Source organism: Ursus americanus, chromosome 20 (assembly GCF_024610735.1).
Source record: "Ursus americanus isolate L20-20 chromosome 20, mUrsAme1.1.p, whole genome shotgun sequence".
Taxonomy (NCBI): domain Eukaryota; kingdom Metazoa; phylum Chordata; class Mammalia; order Carnivora; family Ursidae; genus Ursus; species Ursus americanus.
This window is the reverse complement of record NC_142146.1, coordinates 39,019,172-39,038,892: the sequence shown is the minus strand read 5'-3', so window position 1 is coordinate 39,038,892 and position 19,721 is coordinate 39,019,172. Positions and strand designations below refer to the sequence as shown.

At 43.4% G+C, this 19,721-nt stretch overlaps 1 protein-coding gene across 7 annotated transcripts in view; it reads left to right on the top strand.

The window, feature by feature from the left end:
• SLC9A9 (solute carrier family 9 member A9) overlaps positions 1-15,951 on the top strand; it is a 661,514-nt gene extending 645,563 nt beyond the window's left edge. For 6 of the 7 annotated variants that reach the window (XM_087870270.1, XM_045813403.2, XM_087870269.1 and 3 more), the window contains 3 exons: positions 12,830-12,935; positions 14,264-14,471; positions 15,340-15,951. In XM_087870270.1, coding sequence (XP_087726396.1) covers positions 12,830-12,935; positions 14,264-14,471; positions 15,340-15,413 — 388 coding nt within the window. In that variant the 3' untranslated portion in view covers positions 15,414-15,951. Of the gene's footprint in view, positions 1-12,829; positions 12,936-14,263 lie in introns of all 7 variants that reach the window. The other variant, XM_045813396.2, reaches the window with a different exon arrangement.
• Positions 15,952-19,721: the final 3,770 nt, after the last annotated feature.

Below are 19,721 nucleotides of genomic sequence, written 5' to 3'. Positions count from 1 at the left end.
TCCTACACAGATGGGTCATTCCTGTGGTAGGACCCTCGCAATGTAAGTGTTCCACTGATATCTTGCTGTCAGGAAACAACAACCAGTGCCTCCCTGGGCACCCCATGTGGGGCACTGCTCCAAGAATAGATGGGAATCTTCTGAGAGAAAGTTTGCAATATCTGTCTCAGGGCTCCAGCAGCCATCAGAAGAAATATTATGAACTCTGCAGGGTATGTGGTGGGTGTTTCACGAGTAAGTTGACTTGGGGATGTTTGAAATATATTTCTAATACTTATAAAACTCCTTAAGGGACACAGTGAAAAAATAATAATAATGTTAGCTAATATTTATTGAGTGCTTGTTATGTGCCCAAAACTGTGCTAAAAATTGTATCTATTTTCACCTCACTTAATCCTCTTCCCTATGAGGTCACTATTATAAGCTATTTCCACTTTAAGGATGACGAAAATGAGGCTCAAAGACCTTAGGAAGTTTGCCCACTCATAGATAATAAGCAGCAAAGCTATGATTCACACCCGGCCTGTCCTTTTAACTACTACAAAAAAAATTTTTTTTAATAAATAGAAGATTTGGGATTTTTCAGAAGAAGCAGTAAGTTATAGGCTGAATTACTTACCCCCCTAAAAAGATATATTGAATTCCCAACCCCCAGTACCTCAAAATGTAACCTAACTTGGAAATAGGTTCATTGTAGGTGCAATTAATTAAGGTGAAGTCATACCAGAATGGGGTGGGTCCCTAATCCAGTATCACTGGTTTGCTTATAAGAAAACTTTGGTCATGTAAAGACACAGGGAAAACAGTACGGGAAGATGAAGGTAGAGGTTGAAGTAATGTAACTACAAGCCAAGGGGCACCAAGAATTGCTGGCTATAACCAGAAGCTAGGAGACAGGCATGGGATGAACCCTCAGAAGAAACCAACCCTGCCAGTAGCTTGATCTCAGACTTCAAGCCTCCAGAACAGTGAAACAAAAAAAAATTCTGTTGTTTTAAGCCATCCAGTGTGTGGTACTTTGTTAGGACAGTCCTAGAAAGCAAATACACAAGGTAATTGCAATATTTAAGTAGTTACCTAACCAGATCTAACATAGCACCATGTGCCTCCTTAGGAACGAGAAAACAAGAGCTAAAGAGTTGGAGATTTTTGCTCAGACTGAGAAGCGGTCACAGCAGCCAGAACCTCAGCCATCTGTGTTTGGTGTCTGCCATATCCCACCCCATGAATGTACTGAAGGTCCTTTGCACTTTAAGTTCGTGCTCTGAGAGTCCTGACCCACAGGCTCCACACTGCAGTTACCAATACAGAAGGGACTGTTTCTTTTTCCCCAGAAGTAGAAGATGAGTACAGTTACGCATTCCCCATGGAATCCCTGCCTACACGCACATGGAGATCAGTCCCCCTCAGGCACACACTCTTCTGGGAGTTGAGTGGAAGGGCCTGGCTCCATGGAGTAATGAATGAGCCAGAGAGGGCTTGGGCAGGGCTGGCCACCTGCGTGTTAAATGTGAATTCTGGGGTAGCCAGCTGAGGGTCCAGCATTCATAACACCACATCCAATCAGTGTTGGAGGAAGAAATCGAACAGAAATTTCCTTCCAAACCAGAGTGGAGACTTGGAATGCTGGAGCAGAGTTACTTCTCAAAGCCCAGTTCTCTGACATACCATCAGGGAGGTAACTCATAATGGTCTGTTGTCAAATCACTGTGAGCTAACAGAGGGGGTCTGGCAGTTCCTTTAATCAGAGGCCACCAAAAGCCAAGACGCACTCCATGTGAATAGCAGCAGCATTTTTCTCCAGAACTGTTTTCTCTCAAAACAACTTGCGCCAAAGGTAACATTCCATATGGCACAAGTGGATTTCCACTGCAGGTGATAGGCAGCAAACATTCCTAGAAATCTGTGGACCTCCTGTGTCCAAGGGGAAAAGTCTTGAGGACACAATAGCAGGAGGAGGAGTAAAAGTGATATTATTATGTTATCCTTGTTATTGTTATTGTTCTGTGCAGCTCAGAGATGTGGCACCTCCATATCCAGAGTCCTTCAAGAGACCTGATGGAGTCACTGCATCATTTAGACCAGTGGTTTTCAGGGCATTGGTAAAACGCAGATTACTAGAATCCCACCCAAGAGGGTCAGTGGCAAAGGCCTGGGAATCTGCATTTTAACAAGCAAACCAGGCAATTCTGGTGCAGATACTCAGATAACCACACTTGGACTCTAGGTTTAGACTTTCTACTCTATTAAGATCTGATCTGGATCAGATGAACTCTCGGGTTTCCTCCAGCCTCATGATTCCAACATTCCCTCTTGTTTATCTGATGTCCACTTGTCCTACTTCCATTGGTTGCTTTGGTATCCTGCCACTGTCATCTTTCCTTTAACCTATCCAACAAACTCCCCTGCCCTTTTTCTGTCTCTGGATTGTCTGTCTGGAACCAAGGAGCCCAATAGAATTATCTTAACATTTAATAGGTAGATCTTAGAGATATCATTGATAAAACCAACTCCCAATACAAATAGGGTAGCAAGGACACCACTTCATCAGCCTCTAGTGTGCCCTTATCCTTAATACTTAATTGTTCCTGACCAGAGTTTTCTAGCTTGGGACCGTTAGGGGAGCATGGATGTACTTCAAGACATCTAGGAACTCTTCATTTCACATGTGAAATTGTATGCAAATGATGAGCATATGAGCAATTTCTCACAGCGCTCAGTCCAAGGCCAGGGAAAGTGAAGAACCACTTATCCATTCTGGGAAGATAACAGTGGTATCAACAGCAGTCTTTCAATCTCTCCAAATCCCTACGTAAAAATAGGCAGAGTAATTAGATAATAATAAAATTAAAATCCATGGACACATTTAAAATAAAATTAGGGGCAAGTTTTCTCACAAACTCTAAATTACAAGTTAGTAGAGATAAACCACCATTAACATAAGTGTCCACGAAGGGGGAAGAAGGAAACAATAGGGTAGCATCTGATGGACCTGAAAATAGGCGAACTCCTAAATAGCCATAGTATTTCCTGAAAAGTGTAGGTGGGGTAATGTGATAAACATCTCTGAAACTCGAGTTGGGGCAGGGAGTAGAGCCCTCTCTATTAGGAGTAAATGAAAGGTCCCAGTAAGAAGGCCTGAAGGGCTGGAGCCGTCAAGGGCTCTCAGAGCGGACCCACCAAGGCTCCCTTTCAGGTCGGGGTGCGGCACTCAGGAGCAGCTACCTGGAGTGGGACCCAAACTGGGCTGGACGAAGATGATAGTGAAGAAGGAAAGACAAGTCCAGATCAGCTGAGGAGGAGAACAGGTCAGGAAAGCCCAGTATGCAGCCACCACATTCACCACTATAAAAAACAACAGAGGAGGGAACCCTATGAAGTTGAAAAAGCTTTTCTGACCACTGCCTCCTTCAATGAGTTTAGGAAAACTAGTTTTACATTAAAAACAAACAAACAAAAAACAAACCAACAGAAAAAGACAGAAGTCAAATCTCAGAGAGTTATTGAAAGAAAAAAAGAGGATAAGAAACAGAATAGCATCCCTACAGACAATGAAAGCATGCCAGAAGTAGGTCAAAAGTATAATATACTATAATAAAACCAGTTAAATGACATGAAAGAACAACATAAATCAGAAGTAGAAAAAAAACACTGAAAATAATCTGAAATGAAGAAAAAAATTCATATCAGAAATGGATAGTACATTAGAAGAAATAAAAAAGCAAATAAACACAATGGATAATACCTTAAAAGAAATAGCAGGTAAAAAGAAAGAAGAAAGTCTTAAATCAGGAAGAAATGAAAAAAAAAAGATTAAAAAGTATTCAAGGGAAAGTGACAAATATTGAAGATAGGCAAAGATCGAACATCCAGAAAATAGGAGTCCCTGAAGAAAAGAAGCAAAGCAAAGAAACAGCACAAGTACTGATGCAAGAGAACGTTGCTGAAATACAACACATTTAGTACATTTGCAATTATACGTTGAAAGAGCACACCATGTACCGGAGACTATCAACCTAGAACAATCAACATCAGAAAAAATTTAGTGAAATTGATGAACTTTAAGGAAAAAGTCCTTTTGGCATCTAGGGAAAAAAGCCCATGTGATTTATAAAGGAAAGAAAGTTATATCTTCATTATGCTTTTCAAGAGTAACTACTTATGTCAAAATAAACTAGAAATGTATGTAAGATAATCAAATAAAGAAAGTTATAAGCCAATAATTTCATTTCCAGAAAAACAGACTATCAAAATATAAAAGGCACAAATTGTTATCAATATTCAAGAACTCAAGAATTTTTCCTTGAGTCCTTCCTGAGCAATCTACTAAAGAACAAGCTTCAGATAATCAAAATGACTAGGAAAGCATTGACATAAGGCCAGAAGGTTTGTATTAAGTATGTAGTTACCCAGGGAGCTGAGACTAAACAAGAGCTAAGAGAGGGTGTAGAATATAATGGCTATATGATCTGACAGCATTGATACAGTATAACTACGTATAGTTGCGCCTTAGGGTTGTTTTTTTTTAAATGGGAAGTTAGAATATAGGGAGGATATGCACAAGTTTTTTAATGTATTGTGTAATTCTTTATGGTGGTACAATCGGTATTATTATTCTGAGGCTACTATATATTTAATAAAGGATAAAACAAATGAGTAATTATGGACTATTCTAATTCTATCATTCCTTATGTCCTTGAGAATCAGAAATTCTTTGAACTTGAATTGGAAGTATCCATAGTAACTCGCAACATATATAACTAGTGGCATGATGAGGCTGGTCTGCACTAGCTGGCGAGAACAGATTGTACACATCTCATCCCAACTCCACGTTCAGTGACTTCATGTTGATATATCAAAATCAGCCATCATGGGAGTGTTTATACCATGGAAACTGGGAAATGCTACAAATCCAGCTTTAAAAAAAAAAAGAGTCAGCTGTGGAACACTTAACAGTACCTCATTGGGTTTTGTCGCCCTTGGCACCCAGAGTTTGCTGTTAAAACACCATTTCTCACGAAAAGAAATCAGAGAATTTTGGAGAAATGGTTGGTTTGGGGTCTGAAACAGGCAATGTTCATGATGAGCCTAGAACAAGTTGTCATACAGATGCCAAGGAAGCTATCAAAGATACTGACGTCATTTCACTAGGACTCAGGAGCCAATTTGAAAAGACTCCCACTGACCAAAGATGGTCGGTCTGAGCTTCAACAATGATAATAATTGCAATCAAATTCATTTAAATTCATTACTCTTTAATGATACTTAAACAAAGAATCAATCATTTTCAGAGGATGATGAATCATTTGGACACCTGGTAAACAGATGAAATAAATCAAGCATTTATCTTGTCTTTCCTATATTGACTATTCCACTGAATATCCCAATGGAATAAATAAAAAATGTCTCTTTGTAAAAGTATTCTACCTAATAAAATTTTATATATATATATGATTAGAATTTCACTATTTGCAATCCCCAGTGAGCAAATAGTTATAGGTTTTACACACTAGCGGCTGCTCAGATCACACAAAGAGGCACAACCAGAGATGATGTCCCTTCCTCAGTCTGGCCAAGAGGATGGGAGAGAATGTGAATCCGATCTGATCTCTGGATCCAGCTGGCAATTTACAGGAAAGACCAAGGGCAGGGCTGGGCTGCACATGAGTTTGTGATCAGCAAAATTCAGACCATGGGACACTCCACAGGTCAAATGGCCCAGGTTCTTCAGCAGGTAAATTGTAAAGAAATTAAAAGGGGAATCTACAGATTAGAAGGCATAACACATTTTTTTTGAAAAATAGGCAAGACTGAACTGGAGTTGAGTGTAAGAGTGCACACTTGAGTGATAAAACGACAATATAAACTCAAGGAAGTGATTAGTATACACGTCGGATGTAGTTCCTCGTGGAGAGGGTGGAGTCTGCATAGGATGAGATACCCTTTCGGGCTGGGAAACAAAGTTCTGTTTCCTGGTCTGGGTGATTTCCTTGCTTTAAAATGATCCATTCAACTGTACGTTGGATTGGTGAGGTTTGATGTATCCCTTTTTCATTCTACAGTATAAATATTTTGTTAAATAATAATAAAGTTCTTGCCTTCAAGGAGCTTAAAGGAAGATGGAGATGTAAACCTTGAGCTTCCAGACGATGTGACGAAGGCTACTAGCCAGATGTATCCACATGGCTACGGAGCAGCCATGGAGCTAGCAGCTCAGCGTGGCAGGTCTGAGAGGGCCACTGCGGGGAAGGGACACACCAGCTTGGCCTTGAAAGGAGAGCCCTTCACCAAATAGAAGAGTAGCAGAGCTCAGAGACCGGGCTGAAGGAGGTTTCGGTCACTCCACGCTGGCTTCCTCCGGGCAGTTCTGCTGACCCGTCAGGTGTTAATGCTGGCATTTGCTGCTCTCTTTCTGTCCCAGCGGTTGTTGAGAGCAATTTCCTTGAAGATGGTAGAGGTTAGGTTTGTCAAACAAAGAAGCATATGTTCATCTGTATATGTGAATGGAGGGTTTCTCCCTTGTCCTTATTTTTAAACCATAACTTCGTGGATAGCCTAGAAGGAGGTGCCATCTTGATAGCTTGTTCTTGAAATAGTGTGGCTGCTGCAAAGACAGGCTCCTACTCCTATGTTCTCTGCAAGTGCCTGGTGCAAAATTGGAAGTCCACCCTCTAGGTAGAGAGAAGAGAGGGATAAAACAGCTCAAAGAGGAAGGCTTCTTGTTTGGACTCTTAAAGCCTTCCTCCAACCTGAACCCTAAGAGAGTAAGTGCTCAATTATGACATCTGATCTATGCAAAGGAAAGAGGGAAAACACTCAATTCGCAAGGCCTCATTTCCTGGGAAACAAGGCAGAAGGGGTGTGATTTGTGTATTGGAATCAAAGAGTGATAGGGTGTGTGAAATGTGGGGTGCCCTCTGCTAGTTTTGTTCATGGATGCTGTGTAAACAACAGTGTGGGGACTCAGCAAGTCAATAGCAAGTGGGACCTAGTTTTCTGCAGGAATGTATGGGCATGGAGGGCAAGGCGACTTCCACTATGGGATGTACTTATCCTTCCCCACCCACCTGTCATTGATTCCTGACCATATGGTGGCAAGGCAGCACTGAAAGCTAAATGCCCCCTGGAAAAGGGGGTAAGAATAGATTAGAAGAGGGGCACCTGGGTGGCTCAGTTGGTTAAGCGTCCAACTCTTGGTTTCAGCTCAGATCAGGATCTCAGGGTCGTGAGATTGAGCCCTGAGTCGGACTCCACACTCAGCAAGGAGTCTGCTTAAGATTCTCTCTCTCTCTTCCTCTCTCCCTTCTCTTCTCACCTCCACACACTCTTTCTCTCTCTCTCTTTCTCACTCAAATAAATAAATAATTTTTTTTTTAAAGAATAGGTAAGAAGAGAATTGAAAAACCATCTGTTTACACATTTCTTGATCTGTAAAATGGGACTATAATTCTCACCTACAGCTGTACGAAGAAAATAAGACATATAGAAATGCTTTATAAAGGAAAGAGTTCGGGGTATATTCTTGAAAAGCCTATACAGAGATAAACGTACTTTTGTTCTTCACACAGCTATGCAGTGATGAGTACTTCATCCATAAAATAAGACCATGTATCAAGTTTATACATACAAACACATGCGAACACTCCCACTACACAGAGTCTTCCTACACAAGCACAGACATGATGCTTCATTAATTCCCTCAGGTGTAACGTCATCAAGGCTTCATCTTTTTGAGCCAACTACTTGATCCATCCCCCAGACAAGACGGACGTTTGGCAGAGGCCATTACATTAGATAGAACTGGGTTCTGGGCCAGATGGGCCTATCTTATACCTGCCCTCACCCTAAAAATAATGGCTTTGTAAACATAAGAGACCATGTTCTTTTTCTTCCTATTTAAAATTTCAATCTCCTATGGAGGGCAACAGTACAGAGAGAGAACATCGTGTTCCATCCTTGCCCAATCACCAGTCATCTGGGGCGCTTAAATACGGACTCTGTAAAATACAGAGTCCCAGGCCACTTCCTAGACCTGCCAAAACAGAATCTCCAGGGGAGGACTTGGAAATCTGAATTTTTAACAAATTTCCAAGATGATCTTCATGATGAGGCGAGTTTAGAGAAAGCCAAGATAGAACAGAGCTCTTAAGGGCCCTCGGAGATTTTTAAAGAGGGCCAGAGGGAGGGAGTGTGTTAGTCTGCCCAGGCTGCCATAACAAAATACCATAGACCAGGTGGCTTACACAACAGATACTGATTTTCTCACAGTTCTAGAAGCTGGAAGTCTGAGATCAGGGTGCCAGTATGATTGGGCTCTGGTGAGAACTCTCTTCTGGGCTTGAAGATGGTCACCATCTCACTGTATGCTCACTTGACCTCTTCTTTGTAGACATGTGGAAAGAAAGCAAGCAAACCCTGGTATCTCCTCTTATAAGGGCAGTAACCCCAACACGGGGGGCCACCCTCATGACCTCATCTAACACTAATTACCTCCCAAAGGCCCCATCTCCAAATACAATCACATCGGAGGTTAAGGCTTCAATGTATGAATTTGGGAAGAATGCAAACATTCAGCCCATGGTAGGGCCATGGGGCTTAGTCCCCTCGAAGGGGCAGACATTCTTTCGTGGAACTGGATCTTTGCTTGGGGTTTTGCATCTCTCCAGGCTACAGGGGACTATGTCATAGGAAACACAGGCGTGAGCAAGCTGCAGACTCATTAGTTTTGGCAACTTACAATGGGTAAAACACAAGGCTTTAAAATAATTAAAACAAAAACTAACAAACAAAAAGAGAAAGAAATCAACATTACCAGGAATTTTGGATGTTAGTTCAGTTAAGCACTAAATTTAGCTCTGGACCTTCTGATAACTCAGACCACAGAAGAAAATGGCATCTGTCAATTGTCTTCTTTAGTGCATGCATGCGTTAAACTCTGGGTAGAATCCTAGCTTTTATTTACATCTCCGGAACCAAACTGCTATTCCCAAACCTATGCCCTTTGGATAGGAAAAGTCATTGTTTTTTTCCCCCAGAGCTTCACATTTCATCTCGATACATTTCTAGCTTATTAGAGAAGCAAAACTAGCTGCACCAAAAATACCCAATGGGGAATCTGCCTCCCCAAACATACACTAGAACCTGATGAAAAAAATAACACATTTTGCAAAATCAGCAGTTGGGGTTTTTTTGTAGATCAAAAGAGTTTTCTTACTCTTTAATAATTTAGGTAACCCTGGAGATCCAGCCACTTTCCAGACATTGCTCAGCAATAAAGAACTCTGAAAATCACTGATTCCTCAATTCCAAATCAGTCGTCCAATCAGATGAGACCTGTTACTCAGTGTCTCTGGAGCAGAAGAAAGATGCCCCGTGCGATGGAAACGTCCTTGATCCCAGGCCCAACTCTGACGCTAACTCTCTGGCTAGGTTCCACTGAGCAAGTTTTTTCCCCTCTCCGTATCTGTCATCTCCATTAATTCAGCAGCTATTTCTTGAACATCTAAAATGTGCCAAGCACTGTGTCCAGGTGAATGGGACAACCCCGCCCTCAAGGAGACCAACCACAGTCTGGAGACAAGGGAGCTTTCCATTCTAAATGCAGTTGTCCATTTCCTTGCGTGGCCCGTACAACAAAAACAAACACGTGAGCATATGAGGGAACAAACGAATGAGTAAAACACAAGATTATTTTAAACCACTTTATTTCATGCCATTCCCACTCTTTTTATGGTCCCTTCATCCTAATAACTCAGGTCCATGAGGTCCATCTTCCACTTAACCTTTCTTAGCCTTTTATCCTCAGAAAAACCTCCTTCATTGGCTATAACCTGCCCCCTTTGTCTTCTCTTGTCAAGTCACTCAGCATCTACTTCCCTCACTCATATTTTCTAGATCAGAAATTCAGCAAACATCCCCTGAGCACATAATAGATGGCAAGCACTGGGCAAACCAAGAAGTTCAGCACAGATTCTGAGCCACGTCTTCCGTGGCTCCTCGTGGTGCTTGGCGAATCCCACTCGCGGCCCCACCGAGCGTGCCTCACGCCTTTGACTCACAGCTACCGAGACACCGGAGCAGCCAAAATGGCACCGGGAGCTTCCTAGGAGAGTCCTACATGAACAAATTCTGACCACCTCTCACCTACTACCTCATGCTAGCTGCCCGTACAACAAATTTTCACCCTAATAGCTACTTTTGGTGTAGCTATTTCCCACCTACGACCTAGCCTGTGAGTCCCGAGGCCACACCAAATGCCCAGAGTGCCATTTTTCTCATCTCTACCCTCAGTCTCGTTTCCCCGTTGTTACCCCAACAGCGATTGAGACACCAATTCCTCAGAAGTAGCACTTAGAGAATAAATCTTTCAAATAAAATACACAGCATTTGAACAGCACGTAGGGTTTAAAACCATTTTTACATACTGTTATTTCCCATCAGTATTCACAGCAATACTTGAGGCTTACGTGGGTGAATAAGCAGACCACAGTTCCTACGGTCAGTAAAGCGGCAGAGTTGGCCGTTAGGCCGAGGCGTTCTGAGTCGAAAATCCCAGACCCTGTCCAGAAGAGGTTAAATGGTACCCCACTTGGTCCAGGCCCCACATCCACAAAAAGCTACAAATTTCATCGTGAAGTGTTCGCTCCAATAACATTACACGTAAAGAGATACCCCCTCAGGATTAAAAGAAAAAAATGTTCATTACACAATTCTAAATTTGCGCTTTACCTTTGTAACATTATTGTGGCATTTGGGCACTTTTATTTTTCAATATCCTGAGACCCTCCAACAGTGGAAGTTGCCCAGACCTCTCTGAAACAATTAGAACCTTGACGAGCCTCTTCATTTTGTTTTTAATGATGTCTCTAGAAATGTAGCTTGCCTACTGTCACTTTTCCATCTTGAAATGAAATTGGCTGGATTTTCCTTGATTTACACTCCAGTTGCACATGTATGTTACCCACCTCGCCTCCCCCAAAGAAGTACTTTTTCGCTGACCTACACACACCATAAACGCTAATAAGACCACGTGTCCTCATGCGCCCCTGTGTGAGAGGGTCCGCAGCTCGCCAGCAGGGATGGGGTCTGCAAGCTTTTCTCTCTAGAGGACCAGCTGGTCGCATGCATGATTCTGCCCTGATGATTTCTCTTTTGCTAGCAATGTTGGTGGTGGATTCAAATAGCCACGGGAGCCTCTGGATTATTTAAAATCATTCTATCTCTAGGCCTCGATTCCTCCATCCATAAAATAAAGGAAATAACAATCTGTAATAAAAATTAATGGAAGACCATCACAGGATTTCCAGGGTCACAGATACACTCAAAAGATGTTACAGGAAATGCCAGGCTCTGAATTTCAGTATCTCCCCCGGTCCTTCGCTGAGCACGACAGCCACCCATCTGAAAGGAATTGTCAAGTTTTCCATTTGCAGTTGGAATTATAGACTCCCTTACGCATCTTTTCAGTCGCTCTCCTTGCATCATAACTAGGCTATGTTCAGGAGCATTCCCTGCTCTATCATCACTTTGGTGGTGAAGGATTTGAAGCCGGAGGCAACAAGATTTCTGGTCCCTGGAGTCCGCCTCTTCCCTTTGTCTTCCCATGCCCAGGGCATCACAGGAATGACAGGGCGCTGTCCAGCTATAGACGGGCTCCAGGAGAGCCGTCTCCAAGATCTCCTCGTGTCTCAATGCCTGCAGGTGACTTCGGATCTTCCCAAACCAACCAATGTTAACCGGTTTCCATTTTTTTCCCCTTTTCCTATTTATTATAGCTTTTCAGAAAGTTGATGAGGTGAAATATTCTCCAGCAGAGGAAATAATATAAAGCTTAAAAGTTGTGTCTGATGGAATGGTGAAATAATTCCACTACTTTCCTTTGAGCAAAAAAAAAAAAAGAAATAATAAGGCAACAGGAGGCAGCCCCTAGGGGTTTCACTATTGCTAGATTGGAGGGAAACATAAGGGCTTCAGATGCACAGGGTTTTCTTTTAACTTGTTAGAGCATTTTGGGATGAAGAGATAAGAAAGGCAGGTGCTAGACAATTGAATGAACCTGGCACCAGCTTATTTACATAATTTTGTATAGAGACGCATTGATGTATGAAGTATAAAGTGACTGTGTTGAATAGTGAAAATAAAGTATTTTGGAAAACAATCCATGTTCACTACCCAGTTCTAAAATGACTGAACATTTTATGAAATACCTCTTGCTTCTTTGTGAAAATTACTGGTGGTTTAAGCTACGCGTGTAGTTTTAAGAAAACACAATCCTTTCTGCTATTGTTTAAGATCATTCTTTTTCTTTTTTTTTTTTTTAAGATTTTATTTATTTATTTGACAGAGAGAGAGACAGCCAGCAAGAGAGGGAACACAAGCAGGGGGAGTGGGAGAGGAAGAAGCAGGCTCATAGTGGAAGAGCCTGATGTGGGGCTCAATCCCATAACGCCAGGATCACACCCTGAGCCGAAGGCAGACGCTTAACCGCTGTGCCACCCAGGCGCCCCTAAGATCATTCTTAAGCAATGCATTCTCAAACAGATGAGACATTGAGGGAGGGAGGGGAGAAGAAGGGGAACGTTTATCCCTCTCTCTGACGTCGGCTGGCCCAGTCCCCATTTCTTTTTGATTAAAGGCTACCAGGAGGGCTGGAGAAGTGTGTGGAGCAAAGATTATAAACAGCACTTTTTGCAGGCCAGATTGCCTCCTAAATGAGGGAGTAGGGGATTTAAAGGTGAACGTAACTGTCTCGCCGCATGCAAAGGTTTTGCTGTGTGGGAAACTAAATTCTAACTTCCTTTTGGCAAGAATTCCTTGACAGGCCTTGCAGATATCTGAAACCAATTTTAACCCACGCTGGTCCTCCGCTGACCACAACATTACCTGAATGGTGCGGTCCAATTTCCAGGCTGCTCACCAGTCCACAGGCCTACGGGGTGAGTAACTACCCTGAGCGGGACAGGCTTGGTGGATGCCGAGGAGCCCAAGAACCTCAGGGCTATTCCTCCCCAGCTTGAGGAGGAAGCATTTTAAAATTCACTGCACCAAGAGGCATTTCTCTTTTCTTTTCAGATGTTGCCGATTCGGGCTCATTCTTCTTTTAAAAATGCAATTTTTTATTGTGACCAATATTTTTAACCATAAAATGAATTTAGAAAATGCAAAAGAAGTAACATGTCCTCCCAAACTGCTGTCTTTTGAGGTTTTGAATATTAAGCCTGTGCTTTAGAGCTCAAGGGAGTGGAGTAAAAACTGCTGAGAAGCAATTAGAATCATTACCAGCAAACCAGCGTCAGAACTGGAGAGCGACTGTGGCGCCCTTAGAGGTTGCCCGGCCGGCCACCCCCTCGCAGAAACAGAGAAAAGTGCATCTCAGATGTGCTCTGGGCACAACGGCCGAAGGCAGTGGTTCTCAAAGTGTGTCCCCAGACCAGCAGCCTCAGCATAACTTGGGAACTTGCTAGAAATGCAAATTATCAGCCCCCCACCCCCCACTGTCACCTCAGAACTCTGAGCTTGAGGCCCAGCCTCTGTGCTTCAGTGAACCTTCCAAGTGATTCTGGTACAGCCTAATGTTGGAAACCACTGACCTCGGTCACCTAGCCAAGGCCGCTTCTGTGAGTAACTTTGTGTGGTCTTCCCAAAGCCAACGGAAGAAGACTTGAGATCTTAATTCTTTCCTTCAAGAAAAGCTCCGTCTGGGGAAAACCATGTTGGCCGGATCTAGTCAATTGCTCCCATTCTGTACTATCGTGACTTCCAACCATGGGTAGCTTTCTGACACTCATCCCAAGACACATGCTGTGAGGACACACTTTTCAAATAAAATACAACAGAAACTGCATTTTGAGAGTTTAGTGATGGGCATGAGTGTCAGAAAGCCAATGTTGAGAGTCATTCCATACACCAAGGTGCCCCCCTAACTGCTAACTGCTCTCAGCCTGGTTAGGGAGCAGTTCAAGAAACCCACCGAGTTGTATTTTAACTCCCCTAACCCAAGGAGGTACTCCGGGAGCACCTGCTCTCTACCAGCTCTCCCATCGGGCCTGCAGGCGTCAGGTGGCTGCGTCCCAGGGCGGGTCTTCCGTGGGAAATGCCCCACCACGTCCCCAGCCACGGGAAGGCAGTGTCTGCCTCAGCAGAACCTCAGCCAGGGAAACCAGGGCCGTTGAGAAGGGAAAACAAGCACCCAATGTTCTTACAGTAGAAGACAGCTCTTGTTTTCTTCATCGTGAAATCACTTCTCTCTCTTCCCAAATTGCAGGAACAGCTCAAAGAGGATGATGTGGAATGCATTGTGAATCAGGACCAACTGGCCATGAGTTACCAGGAGCAAGCCACCTCACCCTGCAGCCCTCCTGCGAGCCTGGGTCTGGACCGGAAAGCTTCCCCGCAGACTCCAAGCAAAGACAACATTTACGAGGGGGACCTCGGCTTGGGAGGCTACGAACTCAAGCTTGAGCAGACCCCGGGTCAGTCCCAGCTGAACTAATGGTGAACGATGCAGGTGTAATCCCAAGTCATGAGGGGCTCACAGAGGAATAGGAGCCAAGCTGGGGAGGCAGTGCAGGGGAGAGGCTGGACGGTGCAGTCAGGGCAGACATTGGAGAGAATCAAAACCTTGTCACAAGTATCCTCTGGTGCCTGAAGAAGTGAGAGTTTATTATCATCCTTCTATACTATGCAACTGAATTTAAGTTTTTGACAGCAGCCATTTTCATTAGTGAATGGGGGGGGTGGAGAAGGGAGGGAGTCGGGAGTCTAGCTGCTGCAAGGATGGAACAGAGGTGCTGGGTCTGCAGGGGTTTCTTTTCGGTATGTAGCTCTCCAGGCCCCTCACTTCGATTTCAGATGTTATTCCTTTCATTAGGGAGAGTTTGAAAATCAGAAAAAAAGTTTCTGAGCATAAACATGTGGGCTCCTAAGCTGAAGGAAATGCCAGTTATTTAGTAAGTGAAATTGTTATATCACAAAGACCTAGACGCCCACTTGTTCCTAATGACTTCAGGGCCATTTGCGAAGCCCACACAAAGGGATCGATACCACTGTCGATGGCCTCACAGCACCCATGCTGGGTGCTGACCCACTGTTCTGCTGGCGTTCTTTTCAAGCCGCTTCTCCTACTGAAGGAAGGGGTTGCTTACAGCTGGGCGTATGCTGCACCCAAGCAGCTCTGCTTTCCAACTTGGTAGGACCCCTTCCAGAGAGAGCTGTTTTCTTTCCCCCCTACTATATTTTATCTGAAGAATGAGCCTTCCTGTCCCTGCTTGCATTTGAATCACTTCCTGGCCCTGTGGCTGGTTCCCTCTGTCTGCTGGGTAACGAGATTCTGCTGTACAGGTTGGTCTCCACATGGCAGGAGCCAGTGCAGGCGTCCCGACCTGTCCTCCGGTCCCAACCCTCACAGCTGCTGAGCAAAAGCAGAAGCTAGCGGAGCAGAGCTGATGATGCGGAGACCATACCGAGGAGTCAGGGACGCAGCATCACGACCCCCCTTACGAGAGGTGGCGCATGGCCCATGACAGAGAGACCAACACGATAGCTTTTAATTCAGCTGCATGACCTGTGCCTTTTAAGCCATAAAGATACCTCAAGCCTAGCTTCTCTTGAAATACAGATGTGTTAATATTAGATTCCAAAAAAGCAGGCTCCAGTCTTCGGTGCCCAGGCTCTGATGGGTCTGCTTCTGAAGGAGGTAGGGAGTGATGTCTTCCTCAGGCCCAAAGCTCGGAAGTAACATATGCTTTGCTAACCAGTTGTTAGGCTCTTAACCATGGCGGTGTCAGGCACACTGCTATGCACAGCGATTTTCTTACTTTCCGAACAGTACAGGGCACAAATTGTTTTGTACTCCGCTAAGTATAATCTGGTCATTCCAGGTAAATATGGCAAATGGCAAAGCATGAAGTTTTCTAACGTGACTTAATCCTAATAAACTTTTGTTATAAAGTATGATCGTGTTGGCCAATGTTTTATTTAAAGGCATTTTTTCTGCCCATGCCAATTGGCAGTTCGAAGCCTTTATACTTGAAATGTCAGATGAAGCAGGCCCTGAAAGATAGCATAAGAGAGCTGCAAGGGTCCTACGGCCCTGCAAGAGCCATGGGGGCTGGCGCACCAAGCCACTGAAGGAACAGAAGAGAGCGCCACTGGGCTCGGAGGACATGGCAGCCAGAGACGGGAGAGCTAAGGCAGGCAGAGTGGAACAGCCTCCTCCCTTCACACTGCTGGTGCCCAGAAATCATGAAGAGCTTCAAAACCAGAGGGAGGGGGTACTGGAGGAGAAGAAGAGAAAGGAAAGTCAGAAGATAAGGCTTCATCTCATTTCTGCCCTTATCCTGCGAAAGGAAGAGATGAGAACGTGGGTGGGTGGGTGGGTGTGTGTGTGTGTGTGTGTGTGTGTGTGTGTGAAAAACACACCAGGGAAAGAGAAGATCCTCTCAAAACAGACAAATGTTAGTGAGGGCAGGAGTGGAGAGAAGGGAGAGAAATTTGACCTATGAGGTGGAAATGAGAAGGCGGGGAGGGCAAGGTACAGGATCTCTGGCCAGCAGCAGCTCGCTGAGAGGGCGGAGCAGAAACAACCTCCAGCTCACAGGAAAGCCCCTTCCTGCCTGGAAAAAACTCTTTCCAGCTGAACACCGGGAACTATTACTAACAAGGGGAAGGAGAAGCTGTTTAATCAGGGGGGGTAGGGGGGCACTTAGCCCCCTGACTCCAGGTGCAGAAAATATTGTGAGTCTGAGGAAACTGTGCCCTGTCCAATCCGGTAGACCTGGTAGGCCGTGTTCTAGTTTCAAGACGCCATTACCAGCCTCCTTCCCTCTGAATCAGCCCGAGACCCAGAAGGAGGCTTGCAAGTGTCCCAGTTAGCGAGTCATAAAACCAAATTCCCTTTATGCTCCTGTTGTGAGGGATAATAATTTATGATCTTAAGATCTTGTGCTTTGATTAGCAGCACGAGGACTGTGAAATTCAAACCTATTATTTACTGCCAGTTTCTAATGAATAATAAAGGCAAAGCTTTATTCAAGCCACTAATGCTTGCACTCATTATTAGAGCTTTAAAGAGGACCCTAATTAATTAATTGACTGATGGCTTTTCCTTGAGCTTCTTACCATGTGTGCCTCACACATACACACACACAGAATTCCACTCACTGTCAGGCTCCCAGCTAGACCCTCTGTAGTGTCCCCCTGGTCCTCAGTACATGTCTGAGCAAGTCAGAAGCCTGGTGGCAAGTGCCATGAAGGTCTTCATTCATGAAGTTTCTAGAAACTTCTTGGAGAGCAATTTAATAATATAAATCAAAGCTGAAAATTCAAATACCCTTTGACCAACCAATTTCGTGTGCAGAACTTTTATTCTAGACATTTGAGAATATTATACAGATAAAGAGTATTTACTGAAACAACTTTAATTGCCTTCCCAGTTAAATAAAACACAGCACAGCCATCTCACAACACAGCATCACGTGTACTGATGTAGAATGATCTCCAGGATCTGTTTTTAAATAAAAATAGCAAGGGGCAGAACAGAGTGCATGGTATGCTGCCATTCTGGAAGATTAAAGAAGAAATCGGTAGTATAATTGCCTCTTAAGAACTGAGGGGAGACTTAATTTATCACTTCTGTACCTTTGGGGTTTTGTATGCTATAGATTAATTATTTATTCAAAAACAAATTAAATAATAATAAGAGTCCCATGAAATAACTCACTGAAGTACTGAACTACAATAGGAAGTGGAATAAAAACCAGAAAATGTGTTATTTTCACCATGATCTTTGAGACCTTGAGAACATAAAGTGTAGCATCAATAGTGCCAATACCTTCTGGGTTTACTCATCCGCATCACCCAACACACATGTATGCAAACCATGCAAAAGGTCTTTAAGATTTAAAGACAAATATGACTCAGTCCTATCTATCAAATAACTAGTAGAAGAAGACAGACTGCTAAAAAACAGGAGACTCCTTATAAGACACCGAAACATACAGTCAAGCTGTAGTAAACAAAACTGTGTGGTATTCACCCAGAAAATAAGAAAAGAGATCATTACTATAAACTATAGAAGCAGACTCATAAATATAGTTAGAAATTTAGTTCATAAAAAAATGGCACTGTAATCTGGGCTAGGAATAAATGGGCTATCATTCACCAAGCAGTGCGGACAAATTGAAATTTCTCATGACAAAGACAATAAATAAAATTTTAAGACAAACTTGGAGAAATACACGCACACACATATGTACATACTTTTGTGTGTGCGTGTGCATATCACACTAAGGATTATTCTTCAAAATATACAAAGAACTCCTATCAATGCATGAGAAATGAAAAACAAACTTTCAAATATAAAAATATGAAAAGAATATATACCTAACACATATACCTTCTATCCAGACTTCTACTCTTAGGCATCTCTATAGAAAAGAAGTACTTGGCATCTATGCATAAGGAAGCATATAAAACGGTACTCATTGTGGCACTGTTACTGTCAATATTGGGGAGGAAGATATCCGTCGATAGCAGAAGAGTTAACCACAATACTCTCATACTAGGAAATTCTCTGCACAACTGCACTCTGTGTGGAATGGGTCCATATGTATGCACTCACATGGAAACATTTCCAAGATAAATTGTTGATGGAAAAAATAGTCTGGAATGATCTACCACAGACTGATAACTAAGAGGGGAGTGAGATTACAAGGGCTGAATCAAGAGAGCCTTTGGTTTATCCACATTATTTTTGATTTTTATAATGATACCATATTCATGTATGGTCAGTTCTGAGAGTGGCCCTGGCTTCAAGATGGGGGAGGGGGAGCAAGACATAGTCAAGAAAGGCTTTAAGGAAAAAGTTACACATGAGATCTTGAAAGATGAGAGGGTTTGACCAAGCAGATATGATTGGAGCTGGTCTGTGGGGAGGAGGTGAGACTGATGACTAGAACACGGGAAGAGCATTCCATTTGAAGGGAACAGCATGGGCAGAGACAAAGGTCTGTGAAGCAACCTGGCACATTAGAGGAACTATAAGTTATCCCACATGGCTCCCTTATAGGTTGTTTGTCTTTGAGAGTAGTAAAATTGAAGAATAAGAGATCATTCTGGAAGTGGAGATCAAACTAAGGTGTCTGAGCCACGATCTTGTGAGAATGGGGAGCTACTGAAATAGTTTAAAAAGGAAAGACAATTACATGGATTGTGGGGAGACGGAGTACAAGTAAGCTAGAGGGGGTATGAATAGCCCAGTTGGGATGCTATTTCAATAGCCCAGGAGAGAGATGATGAGAAACTTAAATAAGACAGAATCAGGGAGGATGGGATAAATTTCAGAGCTAGAATCTACAAAGTTAACAACTGATGGGCTATGGAAAGTGAGGAAGCTGGAGGAGCCCAGGATGCCCCCAAGCTTAAGGCTTAAATGATAGCAGATTGATGGTTCCATTCATCGAGGGTGTTGGGAAGAGGAACAGATTTGGGGAAAAGCCAACAAATTCAGCTCCGGACACATTGAGCCTGGGGTTCTCATGGAGAACTGCATGGATATGTCCAGATGTTATTTACATGGATCTGAAGCTTAAGGATAAGGTCTAGCCTGGAGATGTATATTTGGAGGGATGAGATGTGCATCACAGCTTCACCAAAGAATTTTTCAAATACCACATGAACTTCCTCCCCTTTCTCTAACTGGTGAAAAGAAATTCCGGTACACC